Source organism: Topomyia yanbarensis, chromosome 1 (genome assembly GCF_030247195.1).
Source record: "Topomyia yanbarensis strain Yona2022 chromosome 1, ASM3024719v1, whole genome shotgun sequence".
Classification (NCBI taxonomy): Eukaryota; Metazoa; Arthropoda; class Insecta; order Diptera; family Culicidae; genus Topomyia; species Topomyia yanbarensis.
In genome coordinates this window covers 31199054-31223046 of record NC_080670.1, presented here as the reverse complement: position 1 = coordinate 31223046, position 23993 = coordinate 31199054, and the positions used below count along the sequence as shown (strand labels likewise).

Sequence of the window (23993 nt, the reverse complement as noted above, 5' to 3'; positions counted from 1 at the left end):
GGTCTCAGTATTCGCACACGTACGGAGTTCTCCGGGTGTGCACCCTGATGTGTATCTTAAGCGTTACCGATTGAGTAAATGTTTTCAAGCAGAAAGCTGTTTACAAATATTATCATTATTTTTTTAGATCCGATGCTGTATGCGTGTTACTACAATTACCTGTGTGAGTATGCACGTGTAGAGTAAGTTTTTGGTTTTCGCAAAATCCTTTTCCACAAAATTCACATTTAAAGGGCTTTTCTCCTGTAACAGTAAACATTATATAGTTAAAATTTATGGAAAGAAATGAGTAAAACCTTAACCTACCCGTGTGCCATTGAATGTGCGTTGTTATCAGGTACTTATCTGCAAACCCTTTATTACAATGTGGACATCGATGCCAAATGGGTAATGAACAATCCTCCTTTAGCCGCAAATCATCAAGTCCCAAATTACTTTGTTTTATCTTGTGATCCGGATCTATAAAATCGACGAAAACGCTCTGCAAATCATTCATTTAAACTTTTTCCTCTTCCATCCCGCCAATAACGTAAATCTTCCCATTTGCTCCCCTGATGCGCATTTCGGGTTTCGGTTCCAAAGAAAAATGTGGTAATTCATCAGCATGCGTTTTCGATATCTGATCACTCATTCTTCTTAGCTGGGTCGAATCTGAAAGTAGCTCTCGAGAATAAGTAGCTGCTCTATGAGTGTTCGGCGGCATATGTCACATGTAATGTAGCTAGATTGTACTAGGGGGAGTTCAGCTTCGTCAGGGCGCACCTGATTTGTACATTTCGTTCTTCCGTAACGGCTAACACGTGTCGAAAGGGTCATGTACATAAGCCATCGCAGAAACTACACCCGCCGGAGCTGTGGCAGTAATGAGGCTACTAACTGTAGAAGTGACAAAGTACATAAATAAGTGAGCGGGAAATGCAACTAGAATCCATACCGTGTATATCGCCGTTTTGTATATCGAAAAATACAAGAGGATTAATTCCGTGATAATTAATTTTTCTTCTACTACTGAACTTGCCACTATAAAATGAAAACAAAGAAATGAAAATTTCAGCATACTTTGATCGAACAGCGTTTCCAGTTTTATTTTTCTTCAACAATTCTGACCTGTCAACACGAAAGAGATGAATAGGGTAGACAAATTTGATTGCTTGGTGAGTCAAAAAACGATGACCCTTTTGTATGGGACCTTGGCGTATTTAATTTGTATTTGGTACTACCTACTCGAAAACAACCGGGTAATTACCCACTCGAAAATTTTGGACATTTTCATAAATTTGAAATCTGCCACGTAATTCGTATTTTTTCGGTAATTTTAGAAAATTCAAACCATTTTCTATCAAATCGAATATTGCTAAAACATTAAAAAATGCAACAAGTTTATCCAATCTCAATTCAATTTTGCTCGAATTCTGACCAATTTGATGTAACTGGCAACTCTGCTTGCTCTATTTTCGAATCTTTCAATAATTCTGGCATCGAAAATATTTTTTTTGCAGTTATGCAGCTGGCAATGTTTTGTTTTCATCGAGCACTGAAACTGTCAAAACGTGGATTTCGAGCAAATCAATTTTTTTGCTCATGACACATGTCAAACCATCCTCGGCCATTCCAAACCATGATCAAGTAATGTTGGAAATTCGAATCCAATTTAAACTAACCAATGCAATTTTTTATCAGAACTTTAAATTAAGTTCATTTCATCAACAAATCACGGTGTCGTTCCCCTCGGAATTATTCGTACAATGATGCGATATAATGCACTCGACTTCCGACGTGACAGATTAGCACCGAACAAGAGAGAAAATGTTTGCCCGCTGGTTGGATTTTCCAGTTTTCAACTGTAACGATAATAGTCGGTGACATCCTTGCTTGGTGAGAAACGGTTCTTCAGGAATTTTCGGATTTTGACAGTTGGTTGTTTACTCCGGTTCGGTACCAAAAAAACGAAAGAGTTGCCTATACACAAACTATTTTCTTCCTGTTTCCCTGTTTGTTTGTGCCGGAGTACTTCCAGTTTCTCCCGGTACTGGAACAGATTTAGTGCCTCAATCTACAAACGAGAAAAAAATTAAGCCAATCCCCACACAAGTAATCCATCTTCAAAAACCTAATTCCGATATTTGTTTCCTTCCTCTCACAGTCGGTCCCAGTGTCAACCATCTGCTGAAGGTGGTCCTCGATCGGTTCAGCAGACACGGCTGCCAGCTGCAGTATCGGGACGTCGTCGGGCAGCCCCTGACGCGGGGCATCGTCGATAGTCAAATCTGCGCGGGCTATGCGGATGGTGGACGGGACACCTGCCAGGGTGACTCCGGTGGACCGCTGCAGGTACGGGACGCGGATAACGATTGCATCTTCTACGTGGTGGCCGTCACGTCGTTCGGTAAATCCTGTGGTACAACTATTCCGGGTATTTATACGCTGGCTTCCTGGTACCTGGACTGGATCGAGTCCATTGTTTGGGTTTCAAATCTGTAATAATTAATAAACTTACTAAAGGTATCTCGGTACGGTGCATGTGCGCGTAAATGATTATTTAGACGATGACAGCTTGGTTTCGTGGTTCAAGCAACGATTGACGCAGCGGGAATCGTGTTAATCATTAGAAAAGGGTTCATAGATGTGGTGTTGATGCGTGGAAAAACCCTACTTTATGTGAAACCTGTTTTAAAGACTGTAGCATGGTGAGGTTTTAGCTTGGTATTTTTTCAGACGAGCATCGTGTCCAGTGTTTAAAAAAACCCACATTTGCTCATTATCCTACGGTCATTACTCAACGTAAGAGTGCTCGTTCGGTCTCGCTTTTGAATAGTCTACAGTCTAGTTCCACCCAACGCACCGTAAGGATGTGTCCTAATAAACTCCGCGTATTCAAAACCGTTGTTATTATTGCGATCGTGTGTACAATTATCACAGCTCCTGGTGTCATTGCTCGCAATAACGACTTTTTCTTCCCGGAGCTGAACGAGAAAGCTGTCGGTGATCTGTGCGAGATCAACTACGGCCAGGGTGACTTCACCCGGTTCGGAACCTGCCAGCGGGTGAAAGATTGTCGTACCTTTGCTCAGCGGGTTCGCTACGAGAGGCGGTTCAACGTGTTTCAGGAGTTGTGCTTCTTCGAAGTTCACGATCCGGTGGTGTGCTGTTTAAGCGAGCGGGATGCTGCGATGCGGATTAGAAACCCTACCGTTGGTCATAAATCGGTGCTTGACATGGAGTGGCCCTTCGACGACGATGATGATAAGGCGAATCTAGTGTGAATTGAGAAAGTATAGTTGAAATTAAACGACAGGGGAAAATATTTGTTTTAGTTTATTACTCGTCGGGGTCGTAGGCTTTGATGGAGATGACATTCTAGTGGATTTTTATTGCTGGAAGTTTTAAATATTTGGGAAGTCTTTCAATGTGATCAAATCTTTGCAGGGTGCATAGCATATTGGGGAAATCGTTAATACAGTGAATATACCATTAATTGAAAATTGGGAGACACGGATACCTATCAGAATGTCCTAGTAGCTGTGCAAGTGTTCTCCAAAATGCACATCAATTAATTAGCTAGTTTCATTTGTCATCTAGTATCATATCATATGGTTTTCGTCCCAAAAGTAAATTTCACAACAGTTATTGTTGTGAAAAATGTCAGTAAATTGTCACCATTCATATAAATCAGTGGCTTATGCTGTTCGCAATGTTGTGATGTAAATTTGTTTCAAAATGACAAGCCGTCGGATAATTTGAATTTGTCAAAGTACATCTAAAACACAATGTTCCAAACACGATAATTTGGCCACCTGTTCTAAATACTCTAATATTGTTCTGAATTCTAATATTGTTTATTCGATTTTGTTATTGTCTATCACTTAGGTCCCAGACTTAGGCTATTCGCAATGCTGGTATATTCTATATGGGCTGTTCTATTTTACATTCCCTAATAAACTTTGTACTCTTTGAAAGCTTAACGACCTATTCAGGGTATTATCTGAACAATATGTGGAATTCTTGCACTACATGGGTTAAAGTACGTGTATATTTTTCTATAATTATAGTCACCGACTAAAACAGAGCGATCGCAATGCTGAGATGTAGTTCATTTTCGACCACTTTTTTTTTAACAGATTGAGAGCATCTCAACTACTATGTTTTAAATTTTCCACAATTTGAAATACGAATAGACCACTGTTTCAAATATTTTTTATTAGTGTGTGTGTGTGTAATGACGGACAACAGAAAAAACTATTATCGTTTTCGACGGCAGTGCACCGGTGTAGTGGAGTGCACTGGTTTTGCACTTTCGAGCAGAAGTGTCAGAGGAACATACCCAGTTTCCTGCACTTCTGCTCGAAAGTGCAAAACCACTGCACGCCACTACAGCGGTCCACATCAATTGGGTCATTAAATGAGGAAAAAATATCTTTTTTATTACATACATCGATAAAGCTGATTTTCGTGATTGCAACAATGTTTATTTCCAACTCAGGAAACGTGAAAATAAAATAAAAATTTAAAATAAATATGTTGACAGTCTGGATTTGACACTATCAGAAGCATTTGACATATCGAATTTCACGATAAATGATGCCCTGTCAGAAAAAATATTAATACATGCTTTCCCGGTTTTCCCGCAGGGTTATTGTTATTTAACATAAACACCATCCAATGCATATAGTTTTTTTCATTTTGGGTGTTGTCTTGATAGGCCAGATGTAAACAACCGCAGTTTTCCTATGTATGGTTGCCAAGTTTACATAAGATTTATTTCAAAAACAAAAAAAACGTTTTCACGAATTTTTTTTGAAATATTGTTATATTATGTATATTGGACCTAAAATTTATCGAATGGAACGGAAAACTATATATAGCTTAATGACCCAATTGAAACTCCCATATGTGTCACCTTCATTTCGACTGGCACCTAATACGAGACGCCGCAGGCTGTTCACTGAGACGCCCAAAAAAATAGTTCCAAAATAGTTCAATATGGATCCATCGATGGACATCTGTTGAACAGTTATCGGGACATCGTCCAAAATTGGTCCAGCGAACGTCGATTTTGAAACCAACCGTTCTTACGGGGTACCCTAATAAACATCTTATGATCCAAGAGCCTAACGACATGTTCAGGGTATCATCCATACAATATGTGGAATCGTTGAACTATATATGGGTTAAAGTTTGTGTATATTTTTTTTATTAGAGTAGCTACTGAGTGCTACCATGAAGCACAATACGCTGTGTTACATAGCGGTACTTTCCGAGACCAAGCTCGAACGGAATGAGATTTACTGCGCTCTTTGTTAACATGGTCGATCGGCTGTTCTCTGAACAGCTGATCAGTAATCGTAAACAATGAGCGCAGCGAATGTCATTCCGGTCGATCAAAGGGCCCCGGAAAGTATCGCTATGCTATGTAACAAATCGTATTTTGCTTCATAGCCGTTCAGTCTAAATGAGTGCCGTGTGTTACCGCGAGAGGTATGACATACACGAGCGAACTTTAGAAAAGTACAATTCTAGAGAAAATTTTCAAAAGGACGTAAGTAACAATGAGAGATTCTCTTTGGGTCTTTCTCTTCTGTTCATTACTCGGCCATTTCAACATTTACTACTCTACTCTTTGCATAATATTGTAGTAAAAACCGTCGGCTTTCGATATGTACTGGAAAATTAGTACAAAGTGTTGTAATGACGTCGTAATAAACGAAAGAGAAAGTAAACAAAGAGACGCTCTCAATGTTACTTACGTCCTATTGAAAATTTTCTCTAGAATTCATTGCACTCACGTACAGAAGCCGAAGGCACGTGGTACCATTAGGGCACTTTACACGAGGCGCTCGTAATGTCATTACTGAGCAGTAATATAACTTTTAATGATCGTGTAAGGCGAGTAATGTCGGAATTCCCATGCAATTCCAGTAATGACATTACTTAGTAATGACACTTATTGTGCGTGTAAGGCAATATAAGTATATATAGATCTAAGACGTGACAATCGGCTTCTTATTTTTCCTTCGGCAGTCTTCTTTTCGAACATTTTCACCCTGCCGAAATCTTCCGAACAGTGTTGCAATTTTTATTAATGAAAATGAAGTCTTGTTAACTTATTTTATGCCGGCAATATTTTGTTTCTTGATCCCACTATATTGATGAAGGGCACCGTTTTTTCATGTCATGAGTGTTTAGTAAGGTTTGATGAAACCATTTTCTCAAAAAAAAATAGATTGTGGAGTGGTTTCTATCTCATTTTTGTTAACGTTAATCAACCACGTATATGGTAAATGCATGATAAATACTTGTTTCACTTTGCCGCACAATTTCTGTTCAATTAAGTCATTTTTACTTTTTTAACGATAATAATTGTATTTGTCAAAAGTAATGACAATCTTTTCCTATAAATATAGCAACACTGCCAAACAACATTTCGGTATCCCTGCACTGAGCAAAAAGCATCTGAGAATTTCATAAGTCTCGGCATATGAACCAGCCTTCTGACGATGCCATTGAACGCTTTCGAATGTCATAGACAGGCGTATGAATTCATTTATCTTTATCTTTATTCATAGACGCACAAATAATGTATATCATAAAACAGTCTTATGATTTCGCTCCAATATATGCGTTTAAGAATTTCATAAGTTTTTCTCATGAAACCCATATGAGCTCTGTTATTGATTCTATAAAATTATATTTTGTTTTTCATAAACGTCTCTTTTGTGCAAAGTTCATAATTGTTTCTTATGAATTCAGTACTGGCTTGGACGGTCAACCAGGAGCTAATAGTTTCAATCCAGCACTTTTCGGTTACCGCTGTTTGAAACAAAAGAAGTGAGATTTTTAGTCAAATTGCAACAAAATTTTAAATAATTGTTTTTTATGTTATTCAATAAATTACTGTGAGCTTTAAATCAGTTTACGTGGCTATGATTTTTACAGAAGATATCCGATTATTTGAAATGAAATAAGTTTTGCATATAATTAGTGTCTGGCGCGTATTTTATAATTATCAAAATCATTTGAGAAGTAACATTCATTATCCTTCAGTTATCAAGTCCAGTTTCCCAGTTGTCTAAGCCCAGTTTCCCAGGAAATATTTACGAAGCGTTGCAAATTTACAAATTTTAATATTTAATGAGAGTTTTCTCTTCAATCTTCTGAAGGGATCCACACTTGGCGGTTCATTTGTCCCGAATTGAGTTCTACAAGATGAGCACACTAATGAACTCATGATGAATGACGTTCATGTTTGACAATTCTCGGTAGTTTGTTTACTTTGTCAGTTGCGTGAGTTCGAGTGCAACTGGTGTCCATCTGTTACATTCATACTCACGTAACTCCCCTTGTAAACAAACCACCGAGAATTGTCAAACGAAGTTCAACCGGCTCATTTTGTGGGGTTATGTCGGTTGGTGGAAAACCTAATATCCTCTCAAGGTTGTTCTTACTCTTGATTTTTTGTCTACTAAAAACGATCGAGAAATGTCAGCCATGTTCTATTTTTTATGTAAATACACAATAATATCCATAAATAAAAAACTTATGGCATTCATTCGAACATTGTGATGAATTTCATAAGACTGTTCTATGAAAATCATTATTTCTACTATATTTTCTGCTTATAAATGTCAGCAATTTTCATAAATGGGCACCTATGGCGTTCAATCGGACATTTTCATAAATTTCATAAGACTAGTCTTATGAAAATAATAAGAGATGGATTTGGAAAATTTCCCCTCCAAATCATAAGACAGACTTACAAAATCCATTTAAAATCCTTATGTCTAAAAGTCATAAGACGTTTTTATGGAAATTCAATGTAAATTTGGCTCGGTGTGCAGTAACATTGCCTACGGTGCAAAAAGTCAGAATCAACTACAGACACTTTATACACAGACCAGCGAAGTGTCAAAAAAGCCAAACGGACTGTCAAAAAGTGCAGCCAAACGAGCATGATGGTTTTGAGAGGGGAAGTACAAGAGGAAGCCCATGCAAAGTTTATGGGAGCTTCCGTGCAGCCAGTTTACATTAATGGTTGCTAGGTTTACTGTTTTTCTCTCCGCAAGTCTGTTATATAAAGTGTTAGTAGAATCAACCAATCAGGAGCTGGACCATTCTGACGTAAAATTGAAACACAAACGCCCCCCCCCCCCCCTATTGTCACGTCTTGTCTTAGTAGATGTGGCACAACACACGGTTTGCTGGGGTTTGGCAACCAAAAATATGTAAACAATCCAGAAGTACAACGGGTCTACGTCATAGCGTTCACACGATTCAATGGGAGCAGAACGACCGGTATGACGAAAGCAAGTCGATTTATTCTGTGATCACTCACACCACTCATATAAGATTCATTTTACGAATACCAAAGTGCCATCTTTGCCATATTTGTATATACTTCATTGGGTGTAAGGGGCCCTAATGAGTGCCAGTAAAGAACCTGATAGAGTTCTATGTAAATCATTTCACACACACTACTTGAGGGTTTGTTTTCCATCAGTTTTTGTTTTATAACTCAGTTTATTTAGGCCCAAATACGGTAGCTTAACGAGGCCGATAATGCACTAAGCTCGACAAGCCTTTCGAAATTTGCAATCACCAACGGGTTCAAAATATCGCATTGAATGAGCAATCGATACGAGAGGTCCTAAAATCGATTTTTAGTGGAAGGACACCCGCTAGCACTTCTAAACTCATCGTATGGGTCGAGTGCATGCAACCCAAGACAATACGCAAACAGCGATACTGGATTCTCTCTAGTTTGATGAAATGTATGCTCGCAACGGAGCGAAAGCAGAAACATCACTGATAATATCGTTGTTTGGTACAGCCTGTTTAGATCTCCTGGGTGGGCAGAGTCGAACCAGACCCCGAGATATTTGAAAGTTGAAACCTGAGCAATAGTTTGACCCATTAATTGAAGCTGTAGTTGCGCTGGTTCACGCTTCCTTGAAAATACGACTAGCTCAGTTTTCTCCGTAGAGAACTCGATACCCAGCTGGAGAGCCCAAGCAGACAAATTGTCCAAGGTATTTTGCAGTGGTCCTTGCAAGTCGACGGCCTTGGGACCTGTAATAGAGACCACACCGTCATCTGCAAGTTGCCTTAGCGTACAGGAATTGACAAGACATTCGTCAAAGTCATTCACGTAAAAATTGTAGAGAAGAGGGCTTAGACATGAGCCCTGGGGAAGGCCCATGTAGCTAAATCGTGATGTCGATAAATCACCATGCGAGAAACGCATTTGTTTTTCAGACAACATGTTTAGCAAAAAGTTATTTAAAATTGGTGAAAGACCATGCTGGTGCAACTTCTCATAAAGAATGTTGATATAAACTGAATCGAAAGCCCCCGTAATATCCAAGAATACTGATGCCATCTGCTCTTTGCTAGCATAAGCCATTTGAATTTCTGTTGAGAGCAACGCAAGACAATCGTTCGTCCCTTTGCCTTTGCGGAAACCAAATTGTGTATCTGACAGTAAGCCATTTGCTTCAACCCAATTATCGAGGCGAAACAAGATCATTTTCTCGAACAACTTTCGGATACAGGACAGCATTGCAATCGGTCGATACGAGTTGTGGTCGGAGGCTGGTTTTCCTAGTTTTTGAATGGCGATGACCTTCACTTGCCTCCAGTCATGAGGGACAATATTACCCTCAAGAAACTTATTAAATAAATTCAACAAGCGTCTCTTGGCAGAGTCTGGCAGATTCTTTAACAAGTTAAATTTGATTCTGTCTGGCCCTGGGGCTTTATTGTTACATGAAAAGAGAGCAAGTGAGAACTCCACCATCGAAAACGGTGTTTCGTTCGCGTTATTGTGAGGGGACGCGGCGCGGTAGATCTTCTGTGCCGGGGCGGAATCCGGACAAACCTTCTTGGCAAAATCGAATATCCAACGGTTTGAATATTCCACGCTCTCATTAGTACTGTTTCGGTTTCGTAAGCGCCGGGCCGTACTCCAAAGAGTGCTCATCGATGTTTCTCTCGTTAGTCCGTCGACGAACCGGCGCCAGTAGCTACGTTTTTTGGCTTTTATCAAACTCTTCGTGCGCGTTTCCGCCATCGCGTACTGTCGGTAGCTAGCTGGCAGCCCGTCGTCCCGGAAGGTCTTATACACAGCGGCCTTCTCCGCGTACACGTCTGAGCACTCTTTGTCCCACCATGGATTGGAAGGACGCCCGCGTGAATTCGCGTCTGGTACGCGTTTAGTCTGAGCTTGAATCGCGGTATCGAGAATCAAGCCAGCCAGGAACCCGTACTCTTCCTCCGGAGGAAGCTCTTGTGTCGATTCTACTTTTTCGGATATCGCGGACGCGTAGCTCTTCCAATCAATATTTCGTGTGAGGTCATACGAAACATTGATTGTATTCGATGGCCCTGAACCGTTAGCAATATTAATTACGATTGGCAGATGGTCGCTGCCGTGGGGATCAGAGACTACCTTCCACATGCAATCTAACCGCAGCGATGTCGAGCAGAGGGACAGGTCTAAGGCGCTCGGAGGGGCAGGAATCCGTGTCATTTCACCCGTATTCAAAATGGTCATATTGAAGTTGTCGCAAAGCTCATGGAGTAGGGTAGATCGATTATCGTCATGAAGGCAACCCCATGCCGTGCAGTGGGAGTTGAAGTCACCTAAAACTAGCCTCGGTGCGGGGAGGAGTTCCGCAATATCGCAAAGCCGTCGGTGGCTAACTGAGGCTCTAGGGGGGATGTAGGTGGAAGCAATGCAAAGGTCTTTGCCTTTAATTCTGATTTGGCAAGCGACAACTTCAATGCCTGGTGTCGAGGGGAGGTCGATCCGATTGAAAGAATAGCACTTTTTGATCTCCAAAAGTACTCCTCCGTAAGAGTCTTCTCGATCCAAGCGAATAATATTAAAATCGTGAAAGTGTAGGGTTATTTCTGAAGTGAGCCATGTCTCGCATAGGGCAAATGCATCGCATTTCAAATTATTTAGTAAGATTTTAAACGAATCGATTTTCGGGATAATACTTCTGCAATTCCACTGTAGAACAGTTATTAAATCCTTGACCTCGTTCAATGAATTAGCCATCGAAGGATACAATCGCTGAAAGGAGGGGCCATTTCGCAGTGAACTGCATCAAGAATGTTTTTACTGCGGGGAGAAAGCTTATCAAGATACTTTTAAGGGGGTCAGAAATGTTCAACGCTGTAAGAATCAGAGCTGCAAATTTTCAACAGTTTGTTTTGAACTTGAAGGAGGAAAAAATCTCAAATCATGCCCTACTATGTTCAACTCGCAGTTGTTCGTTTCCATTATTCATTCAAACAGGCGACCTGCTCAATCATTTTCCATTCATTTTCAATTTCATTGACCCTGTGAATATCTCTTTACTGGGGTATTGACTAGGTTTGTCCAACAAAACTACTCTGAACATAGTTCTTACTGTCCATGTAAGCTTGAAAACGCAAAACATGTTGACATTTAACCTAAACTGGCCTCTACAGAGCAGATGACAGCTTTGGGTGGTGAATGAAAAAGCATCAATTTGAAATGAAGACGTACGATTCAGTTATGAAAATCCCGCCAAATTGAAAGTGAATGATTGAGGGAGGCTTTGAATTTGAATCATGGTTGGGTTTGACTGAACTGAAAGTTTGCATTTGAAAATGAAAATTTGCACCACTGGTAAGAATACGGTCCACAATGTCAGAGAAATTTATTAAGCCAGCACTGTTTTCTTTCTCTGGCTGAGATATGGGAACACTTGGGGTTTTTGATGTTCCTGGAAGTGCTGGGAACTCCTTTTCTGAGCTCAGGTTACTGAGACCGGGAGCGACTTGCTTCGGTTTTACAACAGTACTTCCTTGAGTAGTTATTTTAGGGGGACCATGAAGAGACACCTTCTGGCCTTTACGACGAAGCTTGGAAGAGGAAATGTTTTTCCTTTTTCTACTACTTCTAGGCACAGCAGAAGATGTTCCCTCCTGGGGTTCATCAAAGTCGCCTTCGTCAGTAGACAAGTTGGTAAAGATGTTCGTAGAGACAGGTGGCGTAGCTATCTTAAGCATTTCTGCAAAAGATCGCTTAGAGCGTCCCTGAAGGGAACGCTTAAGATTTTCCTCGCGCTGTTTGTACGCGGGACATGAAGGGAGATCATGTGGGTTTCCCCCACAGTAGAGACACTTTTCGACATCTCTACCACAGGAATCATCCGCATGATTCCCACCGCATTTCCCACAGCGGGCTTTATTGCTACAATGGGAGGCTGTGTGTCCCAATTGTTTGCAATTAGTACAGTTCATGACCCGCGGCACAAAGAGGCGAACAGGTAGACGAACCTTGTCAAAGAGGAGGTAATTGGGCAGGGCAGAGCCGGCGAAGGTCACCCGATAAGAGTCTGAGTTGACGTATGTTTTCTTCCCGTCAGCTGCGACTGATGCTGAATGCAAACGTTTGCATTCCAGTATCTTCACTGGCTTAAGAATGGGGTCTTTGAAACAGCCAGTCTCATATTTTAGCAGGTCCTCGCAATTCAGACTCGAATCGGAAACGACCCCACTGACTTCAACTCTGCTAGCTGGAATATACACCCTGTACTCCCTCGTAAAGGGCTCGTAGCCAGCAATATCATTTGCCTGAGTTGAACTGTTAACAACCACCCGAAGCTTATCAGGGCGAATTTTCGATATTTCTGGCCTATTGCCCAGTGCACGTTATTAAGATAACCAAGAAGGGGGAAACGAAAACTAATACTTAGCTTGTGTAGGTAACGGTATCCAGACGGCTTACTAGAATAACACTGCTTCACTTCACTGACCGGCTAACGGTACAGAAACAGAAACACAAAAGAAGGGAAAAATACTGAAACCTCAATTAGGCGTAGAGTGTGCAAATAACCTTGAACGCGGATTAACACTATTTGTCGCTATAGAGTGTACGGACCGATGACAAAAAACTTCTATCTCGACTGAGTGCTCGATAACGAATCGAAAGATCTTTGCCTTTGATTGTTTGACAAGCGACAACTTCAATGCCTAGCGTCGAAGGGAGATTGAAGCAGTAGCACTTTTTGATCCCTAAAAGTACCATCCCTCCATATGAGTCTTCTTGATCCAAGCGGCTAATGTTATGTGGAAGTTGAGGTTTATATTAGAAGTAAGCCATGTTTCACATAGGGAAAAGGCATCACAATTATTATAATCTAGCAAGTGTTTTAATGAATCAATTTTGGGGATAATACTTCTGCAGTTCCACTGTAAAACGGTGATCAGATCCGTGATTCCGTTTAATAAGTTAGCCATCGAAGGATACGATCGCTGCAAGGAGGGGCCATTGTTCAGTCAACTGTTTTAAAAATCTTCTTACTGTTGGTAGAATAGCAACCACAAAGCTTTTCAGAGGATCGGTAATGTTGAAAGCTGTGAATATCCAGTCCACAATGTCAGATAATTTAAGGAATCCCGTTTTAGGTTGAGTTTCTGATTGTAAAATCTGTATCTCAATTTCCCAAAACCAGGAGGTATTATCTTCGGATTTGTGGCAGCACTTCCAGTTGATGAATTATTTTTATTTTGTACCTTTGTTTGGGACAACCTAGGACCCTTACGAGGAAGTTCAGGTGAGTTTTGCTTAGGTCTTTTCCTAGAGTTTCCAAGCAGAGCCAAAGAATGCCCCTCGTTAGAGGCGTTATCGTCAGTTGGCAAGAGAGCGAATGGGTTTTCGGAGATAAGTGGAACAGCTCTTTTAAGCATTTCTGCGTAAGACGGATCCATCCTGGTAAACCTTGACTCGAGGGGGGGGGGGGGGGGTGTGAGACATTGGGGGAAAGTGGGGGAAGTGGATCGCCCATAACATCATCTGTCTCCGAATTAGATACACGTTCCTCTTCCCCATAAGATTCGCCTTCGGAGGGTGATCCTTCTGTTTGTTTCATTTTGTTGCGGGAGCAACACGCTCGACCGCACTATTTAACTTAAATCAAAATTTAAAAAAAAAATCAAAAACAATACTAGAAAAAAATTGATAAGAAAAGAAAAAAACGAAACACTTCACCAGTTGGTTCCTGATGAGCTGGTAGGTGAATTGATCCTTCGTTTCTTTTATCCGTCACCCGCGTGACCGTCACACAGCAGAGAGCTGGTATAGCTCGTCTAAACAAAGCCGTCTTTCAGGCAAGAAAACTGTTTAGTATCGCACTACACTGCACTACTTGACACACTTTAACGTTTATAATGTTTATACTCCAGCCCTTGCTGGGATAAACACCTTCACCGATATCGCCTAACTCAAAGTAACGTTACAACAAACAACGCGCGTGTGTAAACTGCAAGGGCGCTCGGTTACGAATCATCACGTTTTTGTGTCTTTCGTTTGTAATTATGATTGCGCAAAGCAATCATAAATAATAACATTAAAAATACATTTTAATTTGATAAAGAAACATTTTCTTAGCAAAAAAGCGGTCGCATTAATCCCACTATTTAGAGATTCGATTTGCCCCACCACGTCATTTTTCATTACGATGCAATTAAAAAAAATATGAAAAAAGTTGGACTTAATTCATCTGTGCACTTTGTACTTTAATCAAGGAATTTAAATCCTCTTACATTTTTTATGCTAACACTTCAACAATCAGAAATATCCTGTAGTCAATGATGCACAAAAATCACATCAAAAGTTGTAAAAACACACTAATTGTCGTTTGAGCATCTCAATGTAGACTAATAAAATGCTGTCATACCACCATTATGATTATTTTCGATGCTCTACACGGAAACACTGATATTAGTACGCGTATTGCTCCCGTTTTTCTATAACAGAGGGGGGTGGGTCTGGTTTTCCCAACGGTCGGATTTGCCCCTCCTTACCCTATCTAATGAATATTTGGTTGCAGAAACTTACTGAAATTCTTTTACGGTCCTCAAATGCTAAGCGTGTTCATACTGTCAATTTGTTAGAGGCCAAACAATATGTTTGACGATGGTTGAGTACTTATTTTGGATTTCTTCTCCAGTTGAGTAAATTTGGATAGTGAAGAAATGCGCGGTACAATTAAACACGATTAGATTAAAACTAATCATGTTTTAGATAAAAAGCTAACTTACAGAGTATGTTTTCAAAAATGCGCTGTATTTCAAAAGTTTGCATTTTCAGAAAATATACTTATAATTTCCCGACCTACAATTTCGTTATAGACACCATCTTTCTATCTAAGTCCATCAACCGCTACCGAAATTCCGAATAAATCAGACACTGTAGTCTGAAGTGGTTTGGCAAACGTTTACAGGTGGCGCTGTGATCGACGCAATGCAGTTGGAACGCAGTTGTCAAACACGTGCAGCAAACAGTTGCGTAGTGAAACACAGATTTCCAACGTTTATCAATTTGAAAGTTTACACAGGTTTTTTTAAAGAAATTTTGTTCTAGCCTAAACGTCTGTTATCTGTGATAATACTAAAACGAAAAATAAGAAAAGGACATACGGGACTACACATTTAATATTTTTCTGCCAAAGTTCAGCTTTATTGCATTTTTTGTAGAGAACTGAACGGCTGATATGTCAGCAAACAACTTTTGGATGGGATCTCAATGGACATGACGTTTGATAGCTAAGAATCGGAAAAAAACCAGTAATCAAATGTCACTTTCTTGAGATATCAAATTTGCTGTTTGAAAACTGCCGAACCGAATTGAATAAGTCCAAATTGGAAAAAAAAATTCTCGTGAATTGGAAAGTAGTACTAAACAAAAGAATTGCATATTTTTAAATAAGGTGCAAATTCATTGCATACACAAACAGCTGCTTTGGGCTCGAGAATATTTAGCGTCATCTGTTGTTTTTGGCTCAGTTGCTGCTAATCTTTTTCTTTCTATTCGCTGTGGACATTACCAACAAATTTATTTAAGGAATTTAAATGTCAGAAAAAGAGGGCAGTATTCAGGAATAGTTTTCGTGGATTAAAACATACCGCCGAAATATATTAGCAAAGGGCATCAATGTACATTGGAACTTATTTAACACAGTACAAAGGGAGGACATAAACAAATCAACAATACACCGTCGACCACCTGACTTTTGTGATTTCGATGTTTTTTTCTCTCTCCGCAATGTTGGCTCAATGGCTGTCTTATTTTTCGCCCTAAATTTTATACCTTACTTATTATTGTTATATTCGATTAATTTTAGGGATAAACCTGGGACGGGAATTTCTTTCACAATATAACTGACAGCGAGCTTTATTTATATCTAACGTTGGTCGAACCAAGTCGAAACACTTTCGATCGAAGTAACCATCGGTTTAACGATTGTTCCAAATAACAACACATGTTACGCTTACCTCACCTGTATCGGCGCTGCCATCACCACCGCCACCCTTTCGATCACGCCTACAGTAACGCACCTCAGCACAGTCTTCCTTCAGGCGTATTGCACGCAAAAAACACGGAAAACCACCAAAGCTCCTCTAACTACACACTTTTTACACACTCATCCCTGTGGCGCTCGCTGTACGTGGCATATCGCGACGGCAGGGCAGATAGTGGCTGTGAACTCGAAACGCGTCCCGGCGTGTGTACCGCGTCTCCTCCCCTCTCATTTGAAGGAAGCGTACACGGTACGGAGAGACGCGCCTCCTTAAGCAATTTCTACACAACCAGCTAACCACACTGCCAGAGCGTACTGCCTTCTTCGGCTTCTAGATTCGTTGCAGTTCCCGGTGTTTGCCCCCGTTTCCTGGGGGTTACTTGATTGGTTTGCACTTCCGCCCAGTGTTCTTCTCCAACACTGGCGACGGTCGAACTGAAACTGAGACCGGTCGATTCCTGGCGGCATGGATGCCTGAATAGTAATTAGAAGTTTGCTACCCGGGAAAAAAGAAAAGAAAAGAAACAAACAAACGACAGGGAGGGGGTCGGAATGACACGTGACACTTGTAGCCGCCTTTCGGCGATATTACGTCGTAGGGGTATTTTTGAGATCACCTTCAGAAGCGGCGGGTGTCTCTCTCACAGCCGCTGCAAGCCGAAGCGAGTGCGCGGCCCTTTTGGCAAGCGTTACACTCGCCGTAGTCGTAGAGAGGGTGAAAGCTTGGCGAAAAGTTCTAGATCGGATAGGCGATTGCAGTGGTCCGATTTGGGGGAATAAAAATAGAATCAAATATGTGGACACGACTGGGTGGACGGTTGTAAACAAGTTTCGCGGGTGTAAATGACAGTAAGAATGTTGCGAAAATAGACTATTCTAACTAGTTTGATTTGAGCCCAAATGGCGACACCTGGTGGATGGAAGAACGTTCGCGCACGGGTTTGACGTTTCTAGATAGCAATAGGGAGTGTGTAGGAAGGTCATCAAGGTTGCCAATTGAAAACTATTTCTCACAAGCGAATGGTTTATTTTTATTTTTTTATGTGATCAGTAGAGGCTAGTGACTAGTGTGTTGAATTTTATTGAAATTAAATCATTTAATCATAAATTACTTCTATTACTCGACGGTCAGCAGCTCCTGGATGATTGGTGATTCTGGAATGTCGTACCAGATAGTGCATTTACAAATACTGCTAAATGGGAAAATACCTATGTAAATGCACTTCTGACACGCACTCCAAAACTGAGAACTGGAAGGAAAACTGCACCCCGTTGCTGTTGATACAACGACGACGGCGATGACGAAGGTGACAACGTCGATGTGGCGATGTTCCATGGTTCGGCGCCGTAGAAGTCTCACTTTCACTATCTTTCCTAACCGGGGGGAGCTAAAGCTCCGATTACCGGCTTTTGCCTTTCTGGTGCGGCAATCCGGTAGACTCTGCTTCACGAGGCTCTTCGTTTTCTTCGCTCTTTGTTGCGTGGTCGTGTGTGTATGCAACCGAATCTAGTACATCTGCTCTCTAGCGGCCATGTGTAGCCGCACGAAACGAGAAAAAAAAAACGTTTTCCAACGGGGACCCATCATAACAACACCAGCCCCACGAGTCATCATCGCCAACTGGGATGACTAACTGCGTTTAGTAGAACAGGGCCGGGCTGCCTACTCGGCAACATTGCACTACGCTGCAGCGCGCGGTAGAAAAATTTATGAATCGCATCTAACAAGCGCGGCTGGGCTGGCTTATGCAACACTGCAGTTCGCTAGTTGGTACGCGTGCGTACTTGACAGAGTGGATTGAAAAGCTGCACACCTATATATCAGCGCGGCGGCAAATGCAACTCGCGCGGCGCAGTTGCACTTTTTTTTTCTCTCTATCCTCCCAAACACTCACACACGTGCCTTCCTCCCCATTCCCTTCACCCGAATGCGCTCCACACTATCCGCGGGGAGTGAATTAGAGATTTGTGATGCAGTGGTGGTTGTCAAAAAACCCACACAGCAAACGGCGGAACAGAGTGTCGCGCACTTGCCTGCCAACTTCCAACTAACCTCGTCAGGGTCGTTGGAGGAAAAAAAAGGGGAAAACTGAATCTCGTTCGCGTAGCCAACACGCGAGATCGATCGAAGTAACCCGCGCGGGGGAACTTTTGTGGTGCAGTGTTTCGTCGCGCATGGTGGTTGCTAGGGGGCTTCGGGGAAAAGGGTGGATTCCCGATTCCAATGACATATTACATGTGTAAAGTTAATTTTATCCATTGGACAGCTCATGCGATCATTCACGATGATTGTAGCCGCGTCGCCGAGCGCTCGGCGGTACTGCTGCTAATGTGAGTTGACGGTCAGCGAAAATGATAACGAGCTAATAAGCGATCTACGAATGTATATTTATGTAATGACTGATGGGAGGCAGCAGCAGCAGCAGCCGTAGCACAGCACCAGTAGCAGGAGGCTGTTTGTGGAAGTTATTAAAAAATTGCTTTCCAGCGAATGACGAACGGAATGGGAATATGTGGGGGCCGTCATTGCACGCAACTGCCGATTGCTGCGATGTGATGGCAATTTTGACATTCATTGGCGGTTTTGTGTAGCAGCATTGCTGCATTTATTTTTGATCGTTTTTTTTAAACGAAAATTGAGGATTACTGAGTTATTCTGGGCTTCACCATCGGTAGTTGTCAAATTCGAAGGAAACGTCCGCCGAAAGGCGAAAAAGGTTTGTATTTTTTTGTTAATGGAAACGTAAATCGGGATTATAACCCCGAAAACGAATATTGTACGCTGTTTTTGCTTGTGGCGAAACTGAGGTTGAGAACTGCTATCGGTTAGAGTTGACTTGGTGTCGGAGTCAAGCAAAAACGGCATTAGATTTCCATTTCTCTTTATTGGGAATTCTTTTTAATTCCACACTGAGTACATTTATTGGTAATTTGGAACGAATGAGTTTCGTATAATCCACGTTTGTGAAATATACAGTTTATTAGAATAAGTTTAGATACACCGTCTAATTTGACCCCAAGTTGGTGCCAGTTACTGACGAGACGATTTGGAAATACAAAAATCCAACTTATTTTAAGTTAGGCCCTTAATGCACAAATTGGTTTAATCCATTTTTTCACTTTTGTGAATAAATATTTGCATGAAGTTTATTATTTATTTAATAAACTTTATAGGTTAGCAAGTGCAGTTTTCATTTCTTTCAACAATTTTGCTTTAATATGATGAAAAGATTTGTTGGCTTAAAGGGCGAACACGAAATTATTGCGACACATTCAACAGGGCATAACTTTTTTACCATTGGGTAAAAATCAACCAAATTTGCACAATTTCTCATTGATGTGTATTGTTTACATGCTGTCAAACTCGAAGTCGTGTTTTTCGATTCAATGAAAATGGAGGTGAACCAACGCGAGAGAACAAATTCTTTCCAAACACCTGGAATTTCCTGACCTGTCGCACCGGCAGTTGGGGAAAATGTTGAACATTCACCATTCAACCGTCTCCAGAGTGTCGAAGCGGTTCCAGGAGCGGTTGACGTTGGACCACAGCAAAGGAGCTGGAAGAAAACCGGGACCGGAGAACAAAAAGACGGAGGGAAAGGTGAAGCGGATGATTAAAGCAAATCCCCACGTCTCAAGCTGTGATTTGGCTAAAAAGGTCGGCATGTCGCAGAGCTACGTCCAGAATGCTAAGAAGAGAGCTACATACATACAAGGTACAGAACTTCCCAAATCGCGATGAGCGGCAACAATCGACGGCTAAAACTCGGGCACGGAAGCTCTACGAGAAGATGCTGACAAAATATGGCTGCTGTGTGATGGACGACGAAACGTATATAAAAGCCGATTTTAAGCAAATTCCGGGGTTGGAGTTTTTCACCAGCAAGAGCAAGTTCTATGTGGACGACAAATTTAAGAAGAAGAAAATGTCGAAGTTCGCCTCCAAATATCTCATTTGGCAGGCCATCTGCTCTTGCGGACTGAGGAGTGAGCCTTTCGTGACAAAGTGCACAGTAAATGGCGAGATCTACAAATTCGAGTTCCTCGAGAAGCGCCTTTTGCCGTTCTTGCAGCAGCACGACGAAGCTCCGATATTTGGGCCAGATTTGGCATCATGCCACTATTCTAAAAGTGTCCTGGAGTGGTATAAGGCCAATTCTGTCCATTTTGTTCCAAATGACATGAATCTGCCAAACTGTCCGGAGCTGCGTCCGGTGGAGCAGTACTGGGCAATGATGAAGCGGGAACTTCGGAATAGCAATAAGACAGTCAAAGACGAGAAGGACATGTTAAGAAAATGGAAAAAAAAACTGAGAAACTGGTACCGGATGACACTGTAAAGACTTTGATGGAGGGCATCAAGCGAAAAAGCGTTCAATCGATTAATTTTTCTTTTGATTTTTGAAGTAAATATATGTATAAAACTACCCTAAAATTTTAGTTTGATTTTAAACATTATAAGAAAATTGGCATGACATTTTCGGTGTCGCAATAATTTCGTGTTCGCCCTTTATTATGAATCTATTGCAACTATCGAACTATTTTGAAGCATAATTCTAACGTTTTAATACGAGCGTTCCGTTTCAAAACATTCAGCTGGAATAGTTTTCCAAATTTTTCTAATGCGAAATAGTTAGATTTTTACGCAAGCTGGACGGAAATACGCGCATCGATTTTGTATCTAATGCTGTAAAATGTAAAATTACTATTTGACCGGCGAGCGAAAATATTATTGTGTTGTTAGCACCGCCCCACTGAATGGCTGTAAACGGCGACTCGCATAAGAGAAAGTGCCTGTTTAAAAATTATTCAGTTCGTGTTTAGATAGATAGATTTGAATGTTGGTCGCAGTGGTTCGTCTCCAACAAAAAAAAAATCACGAGCGAATTCAAAAATTTACATGGAGTCCCCAAAAAAATTAATAATATGCTCCATACCGAATTTCCCAACTATCCAAATACTATGTAATAATCTCAATAACCCATGAATGTACTAAAAAAATTGTTTTTTATGTGCGATCTATCGGATCATGGCAAAGTGGTTTTTTTCGCCAAAATGATGGATGGGTAATGTCAGAGACATAACCACAATGAACTAGAATACACTTAAGGTTTGGCTTCTAGCTTGTGCCGTAAATTATTATCGGAAACTCCAAGTAAGTAGATTAGGATGATTTGTTTTTTTTTTTCAAATTTGCTAAGTAACCATCTCAATCGTAATTTATCAAATTCGAAAATATATTGTGGAACATGCACCCACTTTAAACCGATCAACATTTTCTCCAGGACGATATTGGCAAAAGGCTATACCTACTTTAATAGTATTAGTTACTGCAAAAAGTCTAGAACTGATCCACTCCTGAACGTGTCCTTCGGTCATTACTTGACTCCAAAATAATTTCCCCAATCGATCGAAACTGAGTGTAGTATGCTGACTACTTTTTATTCAAAGCACAATCCTAAATGTGTTTCAAATAAAGCAACAAACATAACGTTTTAAACAGTTTCAAAGTAAGAAAAGGAAACTGCTCGAAGTAATAAACCCAAACGCTCTGGTGGGGATGTGATCGTTCCCATTTCCATTCCACCTTGAAAGTCCTGCACAAAATCCTACGCTGCTGTAGATGTCCTAAAAATTTTGGTCGATGTAAAATACTAATGCTTGCAAACCTGTGAGAAAAATAAAGACCAGTTCCCTTCGTCACTGCTCTAACATAACTCAATATCCTCACCCACCAAAATCTCCAACTAACCCCTAGCCTTTAAGTAAGCACAAACCCAGTTGAGTCCGCCCATGTTTTAGAAATACCTACAGAAACATGTTATCAGATGTCTCAAACACCCTATCCTCCGGATGCTGGGTCATTAGGCCGAAGGACATTAGGCTGAATGGACAGTAGGTCGAATATACATTATGCCGAATGGGCATTTGGCCCAAGGCCAAGAAGTCGAATGTTTAACACGTCGAATGGGGAAAAGAAGTCGAAGTGTATCCTGCCGAGCTTTCGGGGATTCTCGGTTGCCGTTTGCTTCTCAATTAGTAACCTATATCCTTCTTTTTATCGTGAGCTGTTCTTCAACCGTTTACCCGAATCCCTCAAACATAGGGGCTATAAATTAGTTCAAGTCCGCCGGAGCAGCAGTGATGTTGGACAGCATATGACCTGAAGCGATGTGGCGCAACCACATTAGACAACAACTTTATTTAATGATTCCGTTACGCCAGTAGCAAAAATTCTTAAAGAATAATAATCTAATTAGTTTTGGTTTGTTTGTCGCCTAAATATAAATTTGTATTAATGTGAATAAACTATGTGTTCTGTTAAAATATGCGTCGGAAAAGATGACGAAAATATGCTAAACATTTGATTTCAGAATTTTAAAAAATCGCTAAAATTCACTCTTCATTTAAAATCATTGTTTTAAATCTTGTGTTCATTTTCAACTACTCTTTGGTTTATTCTGCCATGTATTTTGGCCTAATGACCTTCGGCCTTTTGCCTAATGTTCATTCGGTCTAATGTCCATTTGGCCTAATATAGGCCTAATGACCGGACACTTATCCACCCACCTTGCAAAACTTGAACCATACCATATATAGCATTTCAATGCTCGTTAGTTACAAGTAGCGCGCACATCAAATCGAACAGAATTAGCGCTTTTTGTACCGTCTGGAAGTTATTGACATGATGTTGCTCGTTTGGCAGGCGTGCGACGAATAATTCAAACGGACACGCGACACCTCTATTTATAACTGCGCGTATTTAATTGAGTCTCTCAGGTGCGACATCCCCCATATTGACGGCTCTGGTTCACCAACGAGCGATCTGTGTTTGACGGGTAACCTGCAATCATGGTGCAACTGCTATGACGTCAAAAAATTTAACTCCTGGACCATGCCTTATACGCGTGTCGCAGTTCATTCGACGACAAAGGGGCCGTAATAAGAGCGCTTGCTCGCTCGGTCGAATAGCACGGACCAATCATGGTGCGGATAATTACTGCTTTCATTAAATCCATTATTTTCGTTATTTGCACTAAATGTACGAAATTAGTTACAAAATTGTTGTCAAAATTTGCAACCATATAGCACAAATTTTTCCATTCAGTATAACGGCAGCCTATTGACGTAAACTTAGCCGTTTCAATGTAAACAATCAATCACTATTTGAAATAATATATTTTTCAAAAATTTCCGGGCTGCTTCAAAAATACACAAGTTCAGCAATCGTTATAATATAGAATGTTGTCCATGTTGATAATTCAAACCTTTTTACGGAACATACCGAACTTTCAGGATGATATTTTTTTTATTAATGATTTGGTTTTAAGGGGTCATTCACTAACAACAAGCAATAATGTTAAAAATAGTAAAGATAGTCTTTATGTCTTCAGCAAACTTGTTGGCAAAGGCCTGCGCTATAACTTCGTTGAAGACATAATTTTGATATATTCACTGGCATGTTGGAAAGTTAGTAAATATATCTCACTTTTAGGGAGATTAATAAATGAAACAACAACATATGAGAGTGCTTGCATTGTCCGCAGATTCTATATGAGAGTGCTTGTAATGTCCGCGGATTCCTCCGAAGACATCATAGATCCCAATTAACCAATTTTGGCTTAATTAAAAGATTTTACGACTTTGCCAAAAAAATGCGCA

At 40.8% G+C, this 23993-nt stretch overlaps 2 protein-coding genes across 2 annotated transcripts in view; both read left to right on the top strand.

Annotated features, from left to right (window-relative positions):
- The window catches only part of LOC131677241 (venom protease-like), a 29127-nt gene extending 26609 nt beyond the window's left edge, over positions 1 to 2518 (top strand). Inside the window, exon 4 of the mRNA XM_058956962.1 lies at positions 2144 to 2518. Coding sequence (XP_058812945.1) covers positions 2144 to 2481 — 338 coding nt within the window. The 3' untranslated portion in view covers positions 2482 to 2518. The remainder of the gene's footprint in view (positions 1 to 2143) is intronic.
- A 71-nt stretch (positions 2519 to 2589) lies between these two features.
- Positions 2590 to 3304, top strand: LOC131677262 (uncharacterized). The gene has a single exon (XM_058956982.1). It carries the CDS (start codon positions 2850 to 2852, stop codon positions 3261 to 3263), a length of 414 nt encoding a protein of 137 aa, XP_058812965.1. The 5' UTR covers positions 2590 to 2849; the 3' UTR covers positions 3264 to 3304.
- Positions 3305 to 23993: the final 20689 nt, after the last annotated feature.

Bases quoted from the DNA above. Each gene is read 5' to 3' on its own strand.
- LOC131677262 (XM_058956982.1), top strand. From the start codon at position 2,850: ATGTGTCCTAATAAACTCCGCGTATTCAAAACCGTTGTTATTATTGCG.